General features: G+C 50.8%; 1 protein-coding gene across 2 annotated transcripts; it reads left to right on the top strand.

The window, feature by feature from the left end:
• Window positions 1–1403: 1403 nt before the first annotated feature.
• SLC5A5 (solute carrier family 5 member 5) lies at window positions 1404–15659 on the top strand. 2 transcript variants are annotated; one of them, XM_043910978.1, is made up of 15 exons: window positions 1747–2702; window positions 3564–3629; window positions 3976–4027; window positions 4212–4279; window positions 5171–5325; window positions 5715–5855; window positions 5929–6058; window positions 6816–6904; window positions 7613–7725; window positions 7800–7870; window positions 8295–8381; window positions 8462–8655; window positions 13245–13369; window positions 14137–14252; window positions 15347–15659. In XM_043910978.1, the coding sequence occupies exons 1-15, from the start codon at window positions 2346–2348 to the stop codon at window positions 15509–15511; spliced, it is 1929 nt and encodes a 642-aa protein (XP_043766913.1). In that variant the 5' UTR covers window positions 1747–2345; the 3' UTR covers window positions 15512–15659. The 2 variants fall into 2 exon arrangements, with proteins under 2 accessions (XP_043766914.1, XP_043766913.1); XM_043910979.1 differs by lacking the exons at window positions 13245–13369; window positions 14137–14252; window positions 15347–15659 and adding an exon at window positions 9099–9155 and having other exon boundaries at window positions 1404–2702.
• Window positions 15660–19210: the final 3551 nt, after the last annotated feature.

The raw sequence follows: 19210 nt of genomic DNA, 5'->3' as shown, positions 1-19210 counted from the left end.
CAAACCTGGCTCACTCTCTGCTGCAGGGTCCCCCTCTGAGGCCTCACATTAAGCGTCCCCCACCTCCATCCCCCAGGCTGTCTCCATCTCTGACCTTGCTTTTGTCATGTTAGCTTCTGAAATGGGTATTCATCTGCTGGCTCGATCAGAGCCCTGAGGCCACGAGCAGGGCATGTCCACCTGGATCCTGTTGTGTGCCCAGTGGCTGCTGCATGGCCCTGCACACAGTAGGTGCTTAATGAAAGGGTCTCAGACCAAGTGTTAGTCTGCAGCCTGGACCCTCCTTCCACCAGGGTAGAAGAGAGGGGAGACAGGACAGCTTTTGCCCTAACTTGCATCAATCTGCATATATTTGCATTTTCTTGCTTGGCTTTGCGGGGAATCTTCCTGCATTTCCCTTTCCCAACAAGTTTTCAAGGAGGATGCAGCAGAGAAGGGAAAGGAGGAGGAACGCGGTGTCCTCTGCACCCTTCTGGCAAAGGTGAAGGGAGCATCAGTTCAGTTCAGTCGCTCAGTCTTGTCCGACTCTTTGCGACCCCATGGACTGCAGCACACCAGGCCTCCCTGTCCGTCATCAACTCCCGGAGTTTACTCAAATTCATATCCATTAAGTCAGTGATGCCATCCAACCAACTCATCCTCTGTCGTCCCCTTCTCCTCCCGCCTTGAACAGGAGGCACTTTAGTTCTTCTTCGCTTTCTGCCATAAAGTGAAGGGTGCATACCAGCAAACAGTAGATGCCCGAGTGGAGCCGCGGCATCCCATCTCCAGGGAGAAGTGGGTCGACTCTGCAGCCCTGCACGGAGACAGAATAAGACAGTACCGGGTCAAACGTGAGGCTGCCTGGCGGTCACTGGACCCAGCTTGGGTGATGTGACCAGAGGAGGCCACCAGGGGGCGGCAGAGGCCGAGGAGGGTCCCAGTGCCCTAGGAGGACAGATTCCCAGATCCCTCCCGCTTATGGAGGAGGGAATCCAGCTTTTGGAACTCCAGCTAGGACTCAAAGCCAGCGGTCAGAACCTCCAGATGACAAAGTGTGGGTTTCTTGAGGGCATGACCTGAGACAAGCGACTCCCCCTTCCTCGGTACCTCTGATGCCATTTGTGGGACATGCCAGACACCACTTTCCCGGGTAGTCATGCCCCTCCATTTTTGGGAACATGATCATAGACAACCCCTCTGCCATGACCGCCACTTTACACTTAAAGTCTGGCACAGCATAGACTCTCGATGCATGTTTGGTGAAGGAACCAACGAATATACGAAGAAAGGAATGAATGAGGTACTTGTTCTGTGCCAGGCTTGTGTTATACAGGTTCAGTTTGTTCCTCTGAGGCAAGGGCTATTTTATGCTCATTTACAGATGGGGAATCTGAGGCCCAGAGAGACACCGAGTCTTTCTCAAGTATGGATGCATTCAGAACTTGAAGGAACCTGTTGCCTTCCACTCCTCGTAGCCTGAGGGCCGGGTTTGGTGATGCCCTCCTGCTAGGCTCTAGAGAAACGGAGAAGGTCAAAGTGCCCAGTGAGGGAGGGGTTGAAGCAGAGCGAATTTCCCTACGGGACCCTGCAACCCTGAAAGTAAACCCCAGTTCTGTGGGTGAGTGAGCTCCCCACAGCTCAGGTACAAAAGCACAACGGGGATCTCAGCGCTGGGCCTCCGCTCCCAGCTGTGTGGCCTTGGCTGAGTGACAGGCCAACTTTGAACCTCAGTTTCCCCACCTGTCCAAGGGCGACATTAACAGCTTATGGTCAGCGGAAAGTACCCCACAAAGCAGGGAGGAAGGGGGCATTTGGGAGCCTCCCCCCTACCCCCCGGCAGCCACCTAAGTGTCCTGTCCTGGCCCATCTGACGGAGTACAGGGCGGAAAGGGTGCGGGTCCTGCCCGCCCCAGCTCTGGGGGCGGAGTCTCGCTGACCAGGAGCCCAATAAATCCGCGGGCCGCCGCCGCCGGGAGCTGTCCCCTTAGGCCCCACCGCGCCCTCCTGCTGTCAGCCCTGAGCACAGCTCCCAAGGAGGCGGCCAGACGTCCGCGCGGGGGACTTGCCGCTTGCACCGGGCGCCTGGACGGAGCGAGCGGCCAGGCGGACGGACAAACAGACGCGAAGACGAAGAGGGGTGACAGGGGGGCAGACGACCTGCAGCGAGGAGCCAGAGATTTCTCGCCCAGGGAGCCCCGGGCCGCCGGGGACCACAGGGGACAGGCGCGCGGTGTCGCTGCCGCCGCTGAGCATCCTACCTGCGCGCTGTCTTGCCTCCTCGGCCGCTGCCAACTTCCCTCAGCCGAGACACGCCGGGTGGCTGGAAGGGGCTGAGAACGCGCCTGTCCCCTCCCGCGCACCTCATGGCCGCCGTCGAGGCAAAGGAGCGGGCCACGTTCGGAGCCTGGGACTACGGGGTCTTCGCCCTTATGCTGCTGGTGTCCACCGGCATCGGGCTGTGGGTCGGGGTAGCGCGAGGCGGGCAGCGCAGCGCCGAGGACTTCTTCACCGGGGGTCGGCGCCTGTCCGCCCTGCCGGTGGGCCTCTCGCTGGCCGCCAGCTTCATGTCGGCGGTCCAGGTGCTGGGGGTGCCCGCCGAGGCCTACCGCTATGGCCTCAAGTTCCTCTGGATGTGCCTGGGACAGCTGCTCAACTCTCTGCTCACTGCCCTGCTCTTCCTGCCGGTCTTCTACCGCCTGGGCCTCACCAGCACCTACGAGGTACTGCGCAGGGGCCCGGGGGGCTGAGGACCTGCCTGACTGGGAACGCGGGGACGTGGCAGGGGAGGCCCTAAGGCTCTGAACCGTGGTGCAGGGGGCCGCAGGCGGGCTGCGGGAGCCTCCGAGCTGGACAGATGGGGAGGGTTCTGGCAAGAAGCCGCAGGCAGTGAGGCCGGGGCAGGAAGGAGGAAGAGGAGCCAGCGTCCTGGTTCTCTTTGGTGGAAACTCGCTCAGGTCGGAGCCAGGCTCGGCCAGGGGCGCGCTCACCTGTGGACAGGCACACCCCTGTCCCCCCAGGCCTGGGTTTGCGTCCACCTGAGTGATCCCCTGGTGGCAGACTCCGGATTCGAAATCAGGCTTCCCCGCAGCGCGCCTCCTACCTTCCGCACGGGGTTGCCTCTCCGCTCGGGTTTCCCAAACGTCAAACTGGCGTTATTACAAGACCTCGCTCCGGGGCAGGGAGCACAAAGATTAAAATCTTGACCGGTCGTACAGTAGGCAGCCAGTCACAGGCACTGTCTGCATCTTGCGAAAGTTGACTCAGAGCGGCGGCAGCCCCGGGGGAACGATCAGACATGAGTGGGAGCGTGTGGGACCACTGTGTACACGCTTGATGGTGCAGTCCTATGGGCACACGCCGTATGCACAGGCGCGGGGATGGTGCGTGTGCACAAGTGTGTGCAGATAGATTGGAAAGGGTGCTTGGCGGGAGCCCTCCGTCCCCCCCCTCCGTGGGCAAGAGTGTGGAGTTGGCCTCCGGTGGGCGGGCAGAAGCCAAGAGGGCGGGTGAAGGACCCAGAAGCCTCGGCCCCTGAATGGGGACTCTCCAGGTGACCACGAGCCCTCGGCTCCTCCTTGTAGTACCTGGAGATGCGCTTCAGCCGCGCTGTGCGGCTCTGCGGGACTCTGCAGTACCTCGTGGCTACAGTGAGTGACCTCGGCCCCGTGCTCGCGCCCAGGGTCCAGCTCGCGTCAAATATCGGACGGTCACGCCCACAACCCCGCCCCCATCCTCACGACCCCACTCCCACTCTGCACAGCCCTGTCCAGGCCCCGCCCACAATCCTTCTGGCCCCGCCCCAGGAGGCTCTATTTGCAAGTCTGGGTCGCCGGCCCCCCGCAGACCTCCGGCCTGACCCCACCCCGATCCCGCATGGCCCGGCCCATCTGCCCTCAGTCAAATACCCCAGCTGTCCTCCTCCCCCTAGCTCCTTCTCAATACCCTCTTCGCACAGGTGCCCCCAACCTCCCTGCCCTTACCCTCTATCTGCAGATGCTCTACACCGGCATAGTGATCTACGCCCCCGCGCTCATCCTGAACCAAGGTTTGAATGGGCGGGGGTGGGGAGGATGGTGGCGGGAAGGAGCCAAGGCTTAGAGGCTGGCCGGGGTGAGGGGAGGGACAGTTCTAGGAGAGAAGAATCCTACTTCATTCCCCGCAAGGCCCCAGGACAGTGAAAGCCAAGCTTTCGGCCTGCAAATTGACCTAACAGGAGGGTCTCCTTGCAGTGACAGGGCTGGACATCTGGGCGTCGCTCCTGTCTACCGGAATCATCTGCACCTTCTACACCACTGTGGTGAATGTCCCTCTACCCCCACCCCACGTGGGGCTGCATGCCCACTGAGTGGGAGAGACCCCGAGCAGGCCCCTTCACTTCCCTACCTTCCCTTTCTCCAGAGGAAGACTGTGTCCCCACTGGGCCTATTTCCTCATCTTTATTATGAAAAGTGACTTGAAAGGCTTATTGCTGAAAGCCCAGGGATAGGGCAGGGCTGGATCCAGGGGCTGCAGGAGAGCCCTCTGTGTTCTGTCCCATCTGTTAAGAACCTCGTTAGCTCTGGGCTTCCGTCCCTTTGGGCTGCATTCTAGCAGAAAGTGAGTTCCTGTTTCAGGATGGACTGCCTGAAGTCCCAGGAGGGTTCTGTCTGGCTGGCACTGATGTTCGGTGAAGGATGAGCCATTCGCAGAGGTGTGGGGAGCTAGGATGTTCTGTTGGCTATTCCTGGAGTTGGGGGCAGGGTTAGCCTCACCTGAATGACCTGGAACTGCGGAAGGGGCTTCTCCAAAGGAAGAAGGAGAAGCTGCCCAGGGAAGGCAAAGATGTGAAGGCTGGATGGGTAAAAACAACAGCTAATAATACCAGTAGTAGTAATAATGATAATAATAGTGGCAGCCATCACTCACTGAACACTTGTATGTGCCAGATGCTCTTCCAAATATTTTTCTTGTATTAATTAATTTATTCCTTGCAATGATACCCTGAAGAAGGTACTATTATTAACCCCATTTTACAGATGAGGAAACTGAGGCAGAGAAGACCATTGGTCCCAGCCACTACTGGAGGCCAGGCCAAATCCCCGCCAGGTCCCCCACCTGACTCCTCCGCCCTCCCACCTCTGCTCTGTCCTACAGGCCGCAGACAGATCCCCATCTGACATCCTCTCTCCCTCTCTGTTGCACCTTGCAGGGCGGCATGAAGGCTGTGATCTGGACGGACGTATTTCAGGTCCTAGTGATGCTGAGTGGTTTCTGGGTTGTCCTGGCTCGTGGAGCTGTGCTTGTGGGTGGACCTGGGCAAGTACTCGAGCTTGCCAAGAACCACTCCCGGATCAACCTGATGGAGTACGTGAAAATGTAGAGGGAGATATGGCCAAATGATGGAGCTGGCACCTCTGCCCTGGGAGAAGCCAGCCAATGCCGCCTCCCTGGAAGCCCTTCCTGCTCCCCTCCCCAGACAGAAAACCTAGACAAAACCCTGGCTTCCCCTCTCTGGGGACTGAAGGCTCTCTGGGATCCCAGTTAGGCACAGAAAAAAATGTATTTTGAATACATGTGGATGACTCAATAAACCCATGAACTTTTAATCTGGCAAACTCCTATTCACACTTCAAAATCTAGCCCCAAATGTCCCTTTAAGACCCATCAGGTCCAGAATAGGCATCTGGGGCAACCTGGAGGGGAGAAGTCAGTGTAGCATTCCCACATGGCTGACTGTCCCCGTCCTCATCCAGCTTTGACCTGGACCCGAGGAGCCGCTACACGTTCTGGACTTTTGTCGTGGGCGGCACGTTGGTGTGGCTCTCCATGTACGGGGTGAACCAAGCCCAGGTGCAGCGCTACGTGGCCTGTCGCACAGAGAGGCAAGCCAAGCTGTGAGTATTTGGCAGGGTGCCTCTGGGATGTGCTGCCCCCTTCCTCCACCCCGAGACCACCTCTCCCCTCCAGGGCTGTGCTCGTCAACCAGCTGGGCCTGTTCCTGATCGTGTCCAGCGCTGCTGCCTGTGGCGTCGTCATGTTCACGTTCTACCTTGACTGTGACCCTCTCCTGGCGGGGCGTATCTCTGCCCCAGACCAGGTGAGTCTGGTCCAGGCTCCTAGGCCACTCCTATCCACCCACCCCCACTGAGAACCTCTGAGTGAGTCACTGGGAGTGAGGGTGGAAAAGTATTCCTAGTGGAGAGATAGCCTGTGCAAATGTCCAGAGGCAGGAAAGAACTCAACACAGAGGAGGATCTGGGAGGTGATGCAATGTTATGGGGAGGGGAGGGGCATTTCAGACTCCCTGAGGGATATCAAGGAGGCCATGGGACCACAGTCCAGCATGAAATGATGACACTGCCAATAACGACCAGCTCTCACGTCCCAAGTACCTGCACTGTGCCTCACGCCCCTTCATGAACATGAACACGCCCCTTTCAACATGTGATGAGGCCAAGACTGCCCTGGCCCTTGATTTACAGATGAGAAACTGAGGCAGGAGATCAGAAGTGAAGCAATCGCCTGAGGTCCACAGGCAAGACAGGGGTAGCACCAAGGCCAGGACCCAGACATGCTCACCCTGGGGGGAGCTCTGGCCATGGGGTTCAGAGTCCATGGGGTCGGATCCCAGACTGCCTCTGTAACCTCAAGCAAGGAGTGACCCTCTTTGGCCTCACCGGCTTCATCAGTAAAGTGGGAATGACCCAGGATCACAGAGTCAGTCAAGAAGCACGCGCTGAGTGCCCACTCAGTCTGGTCGGTACTGGGTGTTGGGAATGTGCAGTGTGAGGACAGATAGAGGCCTCACCCTCGGGGCCTTGCTGTCCTGGAGGTTGACCCCTGACCCCCTTCAGTACATGCCCCTGCTGGTGCTGGACATCTTTGAAGACCTGCCTGGAGTCCCCGGGCTCTTTCTGGCCTGTGCCTACAGTGGGACCCTCAGGTGAGTGACCCTGCTTTCTCACTTGGCCACATCTGAGCCCCTGGGGCCTCGTCATAATGTTCTGAGCACGTCCAGCATTTACTGCTCAGCCCCTAGTAAGTGGGGTCCTGTGGAAGGCATACCCTGAGCACAAGGACCCCAGATCTGGGATCTTTACCCCTTATTACCCAGCAGGGTTACACTCGATTCCTTTCCCTTTCTTCTTTCTGTCCTCCCTCCCTCCCTCAAACAAATGTTTGTTGAGCGCCTATGGGGCAGGTACTGCTGTTCTAAATATTGGGGCACAGCTGTGACCAAGCGGTCCCCCACTCCTGCCCTCGGGGGCCTCACGCTCTGGCAGTTTCAGATCTCCCCTGACTTCTGGTCGCATCGCTGCTCCTGCTGTGACCAGAGTCTATGTGGCTGTTCTCTGCACCCCATCACTGCTTTGTAATGAGGCCTTGTGTCATTAATGTTCTCAGTCATGGGTGTCCTTGCTCCCGTGAGGGTTCTCAGGTCTGCGGGGAGAGTGGGGAGGTGGACCTCTCCTCTACTCTTGAGGGATTCTGCTGCCCAGGCCTCTGCCCTTGGCTTGGGTTGGGTCCTGGCAGGCCAGTTGGTGTGGGTAGCTGGGGGCCTCCTCCAGCAGGTAAGCCCTGGGGGCAAGAGGTGGCCAGTCCCTTGAAGTGGCCTGAGGATGCCCACCTCCTTTGTACTCCCCTCTCCCAGCACCGCATCCACCAGCATCAATGCCATGGCTGCCGTCACTGTAGAGGACCTCATCAAACCTCGGCTGCCGAGCCTGGCCCCTCGGAGACTGGTCATCATCTCCAAGGGGCTCTGTGAGTTGGGGGAACCTGGGTGGGGGGGCAGGGAAGCCTCTCCCCACTGACAGAGCCATCCCCACCCGCTACAGCACTCATCTACGGCTCAGCTTGTCTCACCGTGGCGGCTCTGTCGTCTCTGCTGGGGGGCGGTGTCCTCCAGGTAGGTACCCCCCCTCCCCCACCGCCTCCAATCTTCCCAAGAGGTGAGGCCTCATCCACTTTGAGGCTCAGAGAAGGCTGTGCATGTCGATGGCAGAACTGAGTTCTGACACTCCACCAGCAGGATGGCCGCAGCCTGGCCTGAGACAGGGATGCTGGGAGGTGGGAGTAGTGACCTGGGGGCAAGAAGGGCCTCCTCCTGGCATGGTCATGGTCATGGAACCAGATTTGTCAAGAGAGAGAATCTGCATCTCAGGGAGAGAGCTGAGAATAGGGCATCCCTTCCCCTTTAGAGAAACTGAGGCGTAGAGGAGTCTCAAGACCCCCAGTGGAGTTCCCCAGGTCTTCCTTTCCCAGCGGGTAAACTGAGGCTAAGAAAGGTGGGATGACTCTGCCTTCAGTCCCACTCCCACCCACTCTCCCAGGGCTCCTTCACTGTCATGGGGGTCATCAGCGGCCCCCTCCTCGGAGCCTTCATCCTGGGGATGTTCGTCCCCACCAGCAACACACCGGTGAGTATTAATACACCGACGAGGGACTAGAAGTGCGAGGGGTCAACACCGACCCCCGCTGACACTGGGTTCCTCCCCAGGGCGTCCTGTCGGGGCTGGCAGTGGGCTTGGCGCTGTCGCTGTGGGTGGCCGTGGGTGCCACTCTGTACCCGCCTAGCGCGCAGTCCATGGGGGTCCTTCCGTCATCAGCTGCCGGCTGTGCTGTGCCCTCAGCCAACGCCTCTGGTCTCCTGGACCCTCTTCTCACCGCCAACGCCTCGGGCAGGGTCTCCAGGTAAACTCTGAGCCGGGAAGCATGGCCAGAGAGTGTGTGGTTGGAGAGATCCTGAAGCTGAGTCCCTACTGGGAAGGAGAAGGTGCGGGCGGGGCTTGGGGAGCAGGGAGTAGGGCATTCCCCGCAGAGGAGAAAGTGCAAACTCTCTGAGGCCAGGGTTCAGGTAGTGCATGCCAACTGTGGTGAGGTTAGAGCGGATTTAATGGCAGAAGAAAGGATACGTGAGATGAGGTTCAACCAGAGAAATCGGATTCTTTTTAAACTGTGATATCACTTACAGGCCATAAAATTAGCCATTTAACAGCGGTTTTTAGTATATTCACCAGGTTATCCAATCATCACCACTATCTCAAGGACATTTTCATTACCTCAAAAACAAAAAAGACAAAAGCCCCAAACCCTGTACAATTTAACAGTCACCGCCCGTTTCCACCTCCCGCTAGCCCCTGGCTTCCCCAGTGGCTCAGCTGGTAAAGAATCCACCTGCAGTGCGGAAGACATGGGTTCCATCCCTGGGTTGGGAAGATCCCCTGGAGAAGGGAATGGCTGCCCACTCCAGTATTCTGGCCTGGAGAATTCCATGGACTGTATAATCCATGGGGTCACAAATGGTTGGACAGAACTGAGCGACTTTCACTTCCAGCCCCAGGCAACCACTAATCTACTTTCTGTTGCTATGGACTTGCCTGCTCAGGACATTTCGTATAAATGGAATTGTGCAACATGACCTGTTGGGTCCAGCTGCCTTCACTCAGAATGATGTTTTGTGTGTGTGTGTGTGTGTGTGTGTGTAATAAAGTTTTATTAAAGTATAAAGGAGACAGAGAAAGCTTCTGACACAGGCATCAGAAGGGGGCAGAAAGGGTACCCCTCTGTTAGTCTTCAGCTGGGTGTTATATAGTCACTAGCAGTCTGTTAATGAAAAGAAAGGAATGTCTTAAAACTCAGAATGCCACCAGGCCCCTCACCCATAAATTGCATTTTGTGTTAATCCTGGCACCAGATGATTCATCCCAGGCCATGAAACAACTGACTTGAATCTTGTAGAAGGGCAGATTACCATACAAATAGTTTTGTTTACATAGATTAGGGGAACAATATCTGAGTATAACATACTGGTTTGTGAAGTAGGCTCTGAGCCATTTGGCAGAATCCACTTGAAGACAGAGTCTGGGGTAAATGCATAACACATTAACATAGCTTAAGACAAACATTTCCATAAGAAAAATGCATTGGTTAACTCAAGGTTTGAGAATAGTTAGCTTCAGGTGAAACCAGGTGTCATGGCAACACGGTATTTTAAGAGAAACCTCCTTTTAAATTTGTACAGAGAAGGAAAAATATCGCTAGTTTGTTTCCTCCTGCCGCTTAAGAGAGATAAAAATGTCTGACACTTGCAGCTTATTTCCTCCATTTGGAGACCTCTGACCTTCCTGTCTGTTACCCTCTCAGTGTTTGATATACAATAGTCACTCCAAAATGCTTGTTGATAATTATATCTTATTCCAAAAAGTACTAATCCTATGGACAAAATCCACTGGGTCAATTCTGGTATAGAGCTTTGGACTAGAAAGACACTTTAAACAAAACCGCATCAATTTTTAAGCCAACAAAGAAATATTTTCACATATCACTGACATATATATTCCTCCAGATTCTACTTAGACATTTCTAGTGATGGGTAAATCACTCCTTAAGAAGACAGTCTACTCCATTTTGACATCTCTTAAGCATTAAAATAATTAAATTCGGACGTCTTATAACTTATACTCATCAACCCAAACTTTGCCTTCTTAATTGACACAGTGCAGTTCTTCATTCTATATGTAAACCACCCTGTAAATACTTGAAGCCAATAAGTATGACCTCTCTCTCCATCTAAAGCTCGTTTTCATCCCTAGAAAGCATTTTTCCCATGTCAAACAGCCAAAAATATTTCCAACAATTTAATGGTTGACTTCATAAACAAACTTGAAGTCAATCTAGCCACTCTCCAGGAGAATATCTGAGAGTGCTGCATCTTGAAGAAAATAAAATTTCAGATACAATATAGTCAGTCAGAAGTAGAGCTACCAATGGTGTTGCCCTAGATTTCTGTACAGTTAAAGACTGAGTTACCTATTATAAAGGCTAAAATATTGAAACCATGCTAAAGAATTCCTCACATCTTTTACTTCATTCAGGTTGGCATCCTACTAAATTTGGTGATCTGTGCAACTAATAAGAATGTTTAAGAGTGACCAACAGTAGTAATTCACATCCCGTAACATCTCTAAATTGCTGAGCAAAGAAATCTGCTTCTTGAATTCTTAAGAACAAGTCTTTAAGAAAAGAACAAATTCTTCTATTTTCAAGAGACATTAAGTATGTTTTCCTCTATGTCTGTGCTAAAAAACAACTTATTATTGATTACAACTATACTTGAACTTTCTGCACAGTTTCAGAAAGGTTAATATAAAATATGCCTTCTTATGCAGTGTGCAAATTGCCTTTAGAAAGACGGATGTTTTAAGAATATGACTATTTCCCAAAAAGGAATAAATAGAGAAGATTAAATTTTCAGTGATTTAGCTATATAGACTAAATCACAAGATTAAGAAGTTACTAATAAAGAAGGAAGCTGAACTATAAGTAGTAAATGGTAGTTACTAGGAGAGTATGGTCTATCTGTTAGAGATAGTGATAATATTGGGAGTAGTGATGGTGTATATTACTGTTCAGTTTACACATTGCACCTGTGTTTCCAGATAAGGGATTAAATGGGTGCTAAAATGCAACTTGTGCACCCCGTGTTAAGACTTGCAACCCTAGAATGGAAGGCACCTTAACAGGGGCATCATTTTAAAATTCACCTGGGCAGAAGGGGCACTATTTTGTAACGGTGACCTTAAACAAGTAGACCATCAGTTATTTCCCCAGCAAATATATTTATTTGGGATCAGCAAATAATTGCAATTTGGAGTCTGTAACCATTCCAAGCCACATGCAAGTCCCCATACGGCAAGCCAGGGAGAATGCTTTTAACAGAACGATGTTTTTAAGGTTTGTCCACACTGTAGTGTGTCTCGGTGCTTCATTCCTTTTATGACCTCAGAGTATTTCACTGAATGGATGGACCAATTTTGTTGATCCTTCATCAACTGATGGACATTTGGGTAGTTGCTACTTTTTGGTGATTGTGACTAGTGCTGCTATGAACATTTGTGTCCAAGTGCTGGTGTGGACATACATTTTCTTTTTTCTTGGTATATACCTAGGAGTAGAATTGCTGGGTCATATGGTAATTCTACATTTAGCTTTTAAGAAACCACCAGATTATTTTGCATAGCCACTGCATCATTTTACATTCCTACCAGGAATGTATAAAGACTCCAACTTCTCCACATCCTTGCCAATACTTATTATTATCTCCTTCTTTTTTCTGAATTCTAACCATTGTACTGGGTATGAAATAATACTCATTGTGGTTTTGATTTGCATTTCCCTAATGACTAATGATATCGACAGTCTTTTCATGTGCTTATTGGCCATACTTATATCTTCTTTGAACAAATGTCTTCTCAAATCCCTTGCTCATTTTTAAATCGGGTCATTTGTCTTTTCATATTGAGTTCTAATTTATGTGTTCTTTATATCTTTATTCTTGATGTTAGATCTTTATCAGATGTATGATTTGCAAATATCTTCTTCCATTCTGTGGGTTTTCTTTTCATTCTGTTGACAGTATCCTTTGATACACAAAAGTTTTCCATTTGGATAAAGTTCAATTTATCCTTTTATTTTTTCTTTTTTACTGGAGTGGGTTTCCATTTCCTGCTCCAGGGGATCTTCCTGACCCAGGGATCAAACCTGCGTCTCCTGCATTGGGAGGTGGGTTCTTTACCACTGAGCCATCAGGGAAGCCCTGTATGTTTGTTTTGTTTGGCCATGCTGTGCTGCTTGTGGGATCTTAGTTCCCTGACTAGGGGTTGGACACAGGCCCTCAGTAGTTAAAGCATGGAATCCTAACCACTGGACTGTCAGGGAATTACCTCCGTTTTCTTTGGTTGCTTGAGCTTTTGGTGTCATATCTAAGAAAGTGTTGCGAAACCCGTGGTCATAAAGATTCTTGCCTGTTTTCTTCTTAGAGCTTAATTTGGTTTGATTCTGAGGGTGATAAGAAGAAACAAGAGGCAACCTGAGTTACATTTTATTTGTATGTGTTCAGTCATGTCTGACTTTTTGCAACTGTAGCGGACTGTAGTGTGCCATGGAATTTTCCAGGCAGGAATACTGGAGTGGGCTGCCATTTTCTCCTCCAGGGGATCTTCCTGACCTAGGGATGAAACCCATGTCTTTTGCACCTCCTGCACTGGCAGGCAGATTCTTCACTGCGCCACCTAGGAAGCCCTGAGTTACATTTTAGTGATATTCCTCTGCTTGTGTGTAGACAATGCCTGAAGGTGTTGGTGGGATAACAAGAAGGAAGGCAAACTGGCATACACCCATACAAGCAATCACGAAGGACTGGGCTGGGTTGTGAGAGTGTAGACAGGAGGAAGCAAATGGAATGGATTTTAGACTCATGCTCATCTCTATCTCTCTCTTAGCCTGGAAATGGACCCTGATCAGCAGACCTTAGCTGACAACTTCTACGCCATTTCCTATCTCTATTATGGTGCCTTGGGCACACTGTGCACTGTGCTATGTGGAGCCCTTGTCAGCTGCCTGACGGGTGAGGAGGACATATGACATCCTTAGAGGTCACCTTGTCCACCTTCTGCCTCTAGGACCCACAGGGAGGGGAAGGAGGGCCCTTCTGTCAGTCGAGCGGCCACTGTATACTAGCCACATCTGCACCCTTGTTGCTGCATCGCTTTCAGGACACCTTCCACCTTGTGGGACTTGTCCTGTTTTGCAAAGGCAGGAACTGAGGCATCTCCTCTCCACCTCTCTATTCCCTGTTCAACCCCAAAGATAATGCCTTTGCTGGAGGATGGCGGGAGAGGGGCGAGGGGAAGGAGGGGAGGGCGGAGGCGGCACAAGACGCTGTCCTTGGTGCTGAAATAGCTTTTCCCCGAAGTCTTGGCAACTCCGCACCCGTCTGGGAGTTCTGAATCCTGAAGTGGAAAGAGATTAAAAGAAATCAATAGTGATAAGAGTACCTATTCCCTCTTCCTGATTCTCAGACTTCCCATTCACCAGGGCTGTACTGAGTCCTTCCCCAAGTTGGCCAATATTCTAGACACTGGGGACACAGCAGCAAATGGAGCCATATGCTGGACACTCCTGGCCACCCACTGTTGTCTATTACAACCTCTCACTGTGTAGATGAGAAAGTGAGGCCCAGAGAGGGGCAGAGACTTGCCAGTGTCCCCACTGGGTCACTGTCAGATCTGGGTTTGGAAGCCATCAGAGATCTCTCTTTTCTTCCCCAGCGCTTGGTCTCCAGTTCTCCCGCCACCCTCACTAAATAGCCCCATTTTCTCTCTGCCCCCTCAGGCCCCACCAAGCGCGGTGCCCTGGGTCCCGGTCTGCTCTGGTGGGACCTCATGCGGCAGACAGCATCAGTGGCCCCCAAGGAAGAGGTGGCCGCCCTGGATGACAGTTTGATGAAGGTCAGTCTCAGGGCTGGGATCCCAGAGCAGGGGGAGGGGCAGTGAAGTGGCTTCAGGTGCTCTGTTTGTGGTCTTAACTCAGGGAAGTGACATGGTGAGTCACCGTCTTCGTCTTTCTCAACTTCGCCTTACTGCCAGTGGGAAGGCTCAGCTGGGAGCTAGTGCATCTTCAACACTTTCTATTACTCACTTTAACAAGGACTGAGCAGACTTTCATACTGTTCATTTTCATTGTATCTGTTTTTACAATTACCTCCAATCTGTGGCAAGTGAAACTGGCTTGCCTTTCAGTTATTGATATAAAGTCTCTCCCCAAAATAAAATTGCTTAATTCAAAAGTGAGTCAACTTAGAAAAAAGCTTACATAAGAAACATGACAGGGGGTAGATCAACATTGACCAGAGCCGTGTGGTTGCTATGGGAATGCCCCGAGTTTGGGAAACACGGTCCCTGGGGGATCTGATCCAGGTCTGCTCCTGCTTTGGATTCCCTGTTTCATTCCATTATTTATTAAGCACTTGCTGTGTACCCAGACATGCTCTGGCAGGAGCAGAAGAAAGCTAAACCAAGAAAGGAATAAGATCTAAGCAGGGGGTGAGTATTAGGAAGAAAATAAAGCAGGATATGGTGATGGATGAGGTGACATTATTAATGTCCAGAATGAGAAGGAGACAACTACTGGGAGATCTGAGGGAAGGGCATTCTTGGTGGAGGGCACAGCAGATGCAAAGGCCCTGAGGTCAGAACAGATGCAATGGTGAGAGCAGGGATTTGGGATCTGAAGTGTTTTAAAGCTTCCTCCCGCTGCTGTGGGGAAATAATTTATTTTCTTGAAGAACAGGTAGAGTCAGAGAGAGGAGAGGGGCAGGCATCCATGGATGCATGGATGGGCTGGACCATAGGTGACATGGCCATGGGGGAGAGAAGTGGATGGAAGTTTTGGAGGCAGAAAGGACAGGACTTGCCAAGGTGATATTGTGCCACTCTTCCCAGGCTCTGTCCTCCCAGATCTTCTGTCCCCATCTGGAGACTATCTGAGCTGACACAGCACAAGTGAGGTCTCTGACAGGGGCTTTCTTCTCCCCTCCCCCCAGGGTGCTGAGGAGTTGCCCCCTGGAGCCAAGAGGCCTCCTGACTTTCTGCCCACTGATGAGGACCATCTGCTCTACCTGGGTCAGAAGGAGGTGAATGGAGCTTGTTCCAGGACACCCGGCAGTGAACACAACAAAGGTCTTGACCTGCAGGAGACAGACCTCTGAACCAGCTGGGGGCTGACCACCTGGGATGGGACCTCAGGGGGGCCCATCCTAGGCCACGGGCCAATGGCCTTGGGCTCTGATTGGTTAGGTCACATCATATGCAAATAAACCTGGAGCTGCACAACCCCGCCCTATGGGAAGAGGTGAAGCCCTGCCTCCAGAAGATCATTTTATCCTGCCTCCTGCTTCCAGCCAGCCCCAAGTCTTAGATGCTATACCCCTGCCCATTCTCCCAAAACACAGCCAGAGTTTTCTCTACCTATAAGAGAAAGAGGTTGGAGTCCCCTCTGGACAATATAGAAAACCCCCAAGCCCAACATTGGAGTCTGAGAAAGACCCCAGGTCTTCCCTGGGAGGTATCTGAACCTTAGCATTGATTTTGGAGGTCCTCAGGCCCAAATCCCTGTAACCCACTTCACAAGTAGGGCAACTGAGGCCTGCAAATGGTCATTGACTCGGCCAAGTTCACAGAACAAAACAGAGATTCATTGAGAGTTGGAGACCAACTCTCCGTCCTTCATCTCCTCCCTGTTTTCCTCCCTTTGGCCTCTGATCTTGGGAGCAGAAAGACAGGAGAAATGAGAAATAAGGTTGTCAGCCTTCCTCCTGTGCTTGGACACTTTTATCCATCTCATCCATTAAGGACCATGGACCAAATTTACAGAGGAAGAAACTGAGGCTCAGCAACTCCAGTCAGGGAAGGGACAAGCCTAGGTGCTGCATGATGCTGAGGTTCCATCAATGACATGTCACTGGGGTACAGAGTAAGATGGGCCGGGTGAGCTCACGTACCAGAGATGCATCTGACTGTCTAACCCTTGGTTGGAGTCTTCATCCACACATATCAAACAAATGGACTCTTGATGTTCTGTCCTCTCTGAAAAATCATTCTGGCTGTCACCTTAAATCTCTGCAGTCAGATCTGAGTGTAAATCTCTGTATCTCTTGCCCCGAGCCTGCGAAGAATAAGCCTGAGTATTTAAAAGCATCAGAGCAAGACGATCACTCCTGTACCAGAGTGCATTATACTGTCCTTCCAGACATACAGTTCCTTTCCCCTCCTGACTCACTCCAAAGACTTCCCTCCTCACTGCCCTTTTCACCCCATCCATGCATCAGTCACTAGGGTTTCTGAGAGCTGCCTGTACCCACCTCTATCCGTGCATCTGACATGGTTCCCATGGCCTCCCGGGAAACATGCTCTGCTCACTTAGAAGTTGGGGCCCCTGTACTAGGTTAAATATGGTACCCTCAAAATTCATGTCTACCTGGAAAACTCAGAATGTGAACTCCATTGAAAATAGGGTCTTGGCAGGTATCCTTAATTGAATTAAGATAAGGTCATACTGGATTGGGATGGGCCCTGAATCCAATGATTGTGTCCTTATTAGAAGAGGAGAAAAGATACAGGCCCACAGGGAGAAAATCATGAGGACACAGAGGCAGAGATTAATGTACCTACAAGCCAAAGGATGCCAAGGGTTGCTGGAGCCACAGAAGCTGGGAGATGGGTACAGGAGGGATTCTCTCTTGGAGCCTTCAGAAGAAGCATGGCCCTGCCAGCATCTTGATTTCATACTTCAGGCCTCCAGTACTGCTTAAAAATAATAATAGTTTCTATTGTTTTAAGTTGTGGCAGCCTCAGGAAATGAATACATCCCTCCTGATCTCTCAGAGGCCTGAACCTCTCTGCAGGCTGCTTTATGGATACCTTTAGATTTGGACTTAAAAGTGACCATCACAAATTTAGAATCCATGGCTGAATAAAGTGGGACAGACTTTGGACTCATTGATGGTCCTTCCGCAAAGCAGGGCCTAGATTCGGGGAGGGGCAGTGGTTGGGGCCAAGGCTGCCCAGTGCAGGCAGAACAAGCTGATCTGGCTGCTGGTTTAGACATCCAGCCATGTTGTCCTGGGTATCAGTAGCTCATCCCTTAGTATTGCTGAGTAATAATACTCCACTGTATGGATGGACCACAGTTTGCTCATTCATTCACTCACGTTCATGTTACTTCCAGCTTTTGGCTATTGCAAATAAAGTTGCTAAGAACATTAGTGTACAAGTTTTCTAACATACACTTGAATTTCTCTTGGGTCAATTCCTAAGAATGAAGTGGCTGGATCCAATGGTAGGTGAATGTTTATTTAAGAAACTGTTGGGACTTCCTTGGTGGCTCAGTGGTAAAGAATCAGCTGCCAATGCAGGAGACACAAGTTCGATCCCTGGCCTGGGAAGAGTCCACATGCCATGGGGTGACTAAGCCCGTGCTCCACAGCTAGTGAAGCCGGCCATCCTAGAGTCGGAGCTCTGCAACAAGAGAAGCCACCGCAATGAGGAGCCCACGCACCGCAACAAAGAGTAGCCACTGCTCGCCACAATTAGAGAAAACCCAAGTGCAGTGACAAAGACCCAGCACAGCCAAATTAATCCATTTTTTTACCTGTCAAACTGTTTTCCAAAGCTGTTGATTCATTTCACATCACAAACAAATGTATGAGCTTCAACTGCTCAAAATACTTGACAGAACATACTTTGGTCCATCCTTTTAATTTTGCCCATTCCAGTGCCTGTGAGGTAGTATTTCACAGTGGTGTTGATTTATATTTCTCTGATAACCAAAGATGTTGAACATCTTTTCACATGCTTGTTATTTATCCAAGTAGTTTTGGCCAAGTGTTGTTCAAACTTTTGCCTATTTTTTTTTCTTTTGCACAACTTTCGGTTAGATTTTTTATTTTCTTATTGCTGCAAAAATTATTTTCATATTCTGGATACAAGTTCTTCACCGGTTATGTTTTCTTCCAACTTGTGTCTTGCCTCTTCAGTTGCTTAAGATTGCCTTTGAAAGATAAGAATTGTAGCTTTGATTGACCAAAACTTATCTTTTTCCCCCTTTTTTTCTCTCTGTGGCAAAACTTACACATAAAAGTCATGATTTTAACCATTCTCAAGGGTATAGTTCAGTGGCATTAAGTACATTTAGATCATTGTACCATCACCACCATCCATCTCTAGAACTTTTTACTCATCTGAAACTCTGTAACCATGGATGCTAATTCCCCATTCTCCTCTCTGCCCAGCACCTGGTAGCCACCATTATATTTTCTCTGTCTATGAGTTTGACTATTCTAGGAGTTCATTTAAGTGGAATCATATGTTATTTGGCCTTTTGTGTCTGGCTTACTTCATTTAGAATAATGTCTTCAAGGTTCATTCATACTGTAGCAAGTGTCAGAATTTCCTTCCATTTAAAGGCTGATTAATATTCAATGGTATACATATATACATTTCCTTTATATGTATATATATACCATTTACCATATTTTATCATCCATTCATCCATCAGTAGACATCTGGCTTGTTTCCATCATTTAGCTATTGTGAATAATACTGCTGTGACATTAATAGCAAAATATCTTGTCAATATTTGCTTTCATTTCTTTTGGGTTTTTTACCCAGAAGTAGAGAACTGAGGGCTTCCCTGGCAGCTCATTGGTAAAGAATCTGCTTGCAATGCAGGAAACCCTAGTTCAGTCCTTGAGTCAGGAAGATCCCCTGGAGAAGGAAACAGTAACCCATTCTGGTATTCTTGCCTGGGAAATCCCATGGACAGAGGAGCCTGCTGGGCTACAGTCCATGGAGTTGCAAGAGTCACACATGACTTAACAACTAAACCACCACCACCACCAGAGAACTGG

The sequence above is a fragment of the Cervus elaphus genome, chromosome 9 (genome assembly GCF_910594005.1).
Source record: "Cervus elaphus chromosome 9, mCerEla1.1, whole genome shotgun sequence".
In the NCBI taxonomy this organism is placed as follows: Eukaryota; Metazoa; Chordata; class Mammalia; order Artiodactyla; family Cervidae; genus Cervus; species Cervus elaphus.
This window is presented reverse-complemented; position numbering and strand designations above follow the sequence as displayed.

Excerpts from the sequence above, each read along its gene's own strand:
- SLC5A5 (XM_043910978.1), top strand. The coding sequence starts at position 2,346 with ATGGCCGCCGTCGAGGCAAAGGAGCGGGCCACGTTCGGAGCCTGGGAC. Across the intron at positions 4,028-4,211 it reads CGCGCTCATCCTGAACCAAG|TGACAGGGCTGGACATCTGG; the intron begins GTTTGAATGGGC and ends GTCTCCTTGCAG. Across the intron at positions 6,905-7,612 it reads GCCTACAGTGGGACCCTCAG|CACCGCATCCACCAGCATCA; the intron begins GTGAGTGACCCT and ends CCCCTCTCCCAG.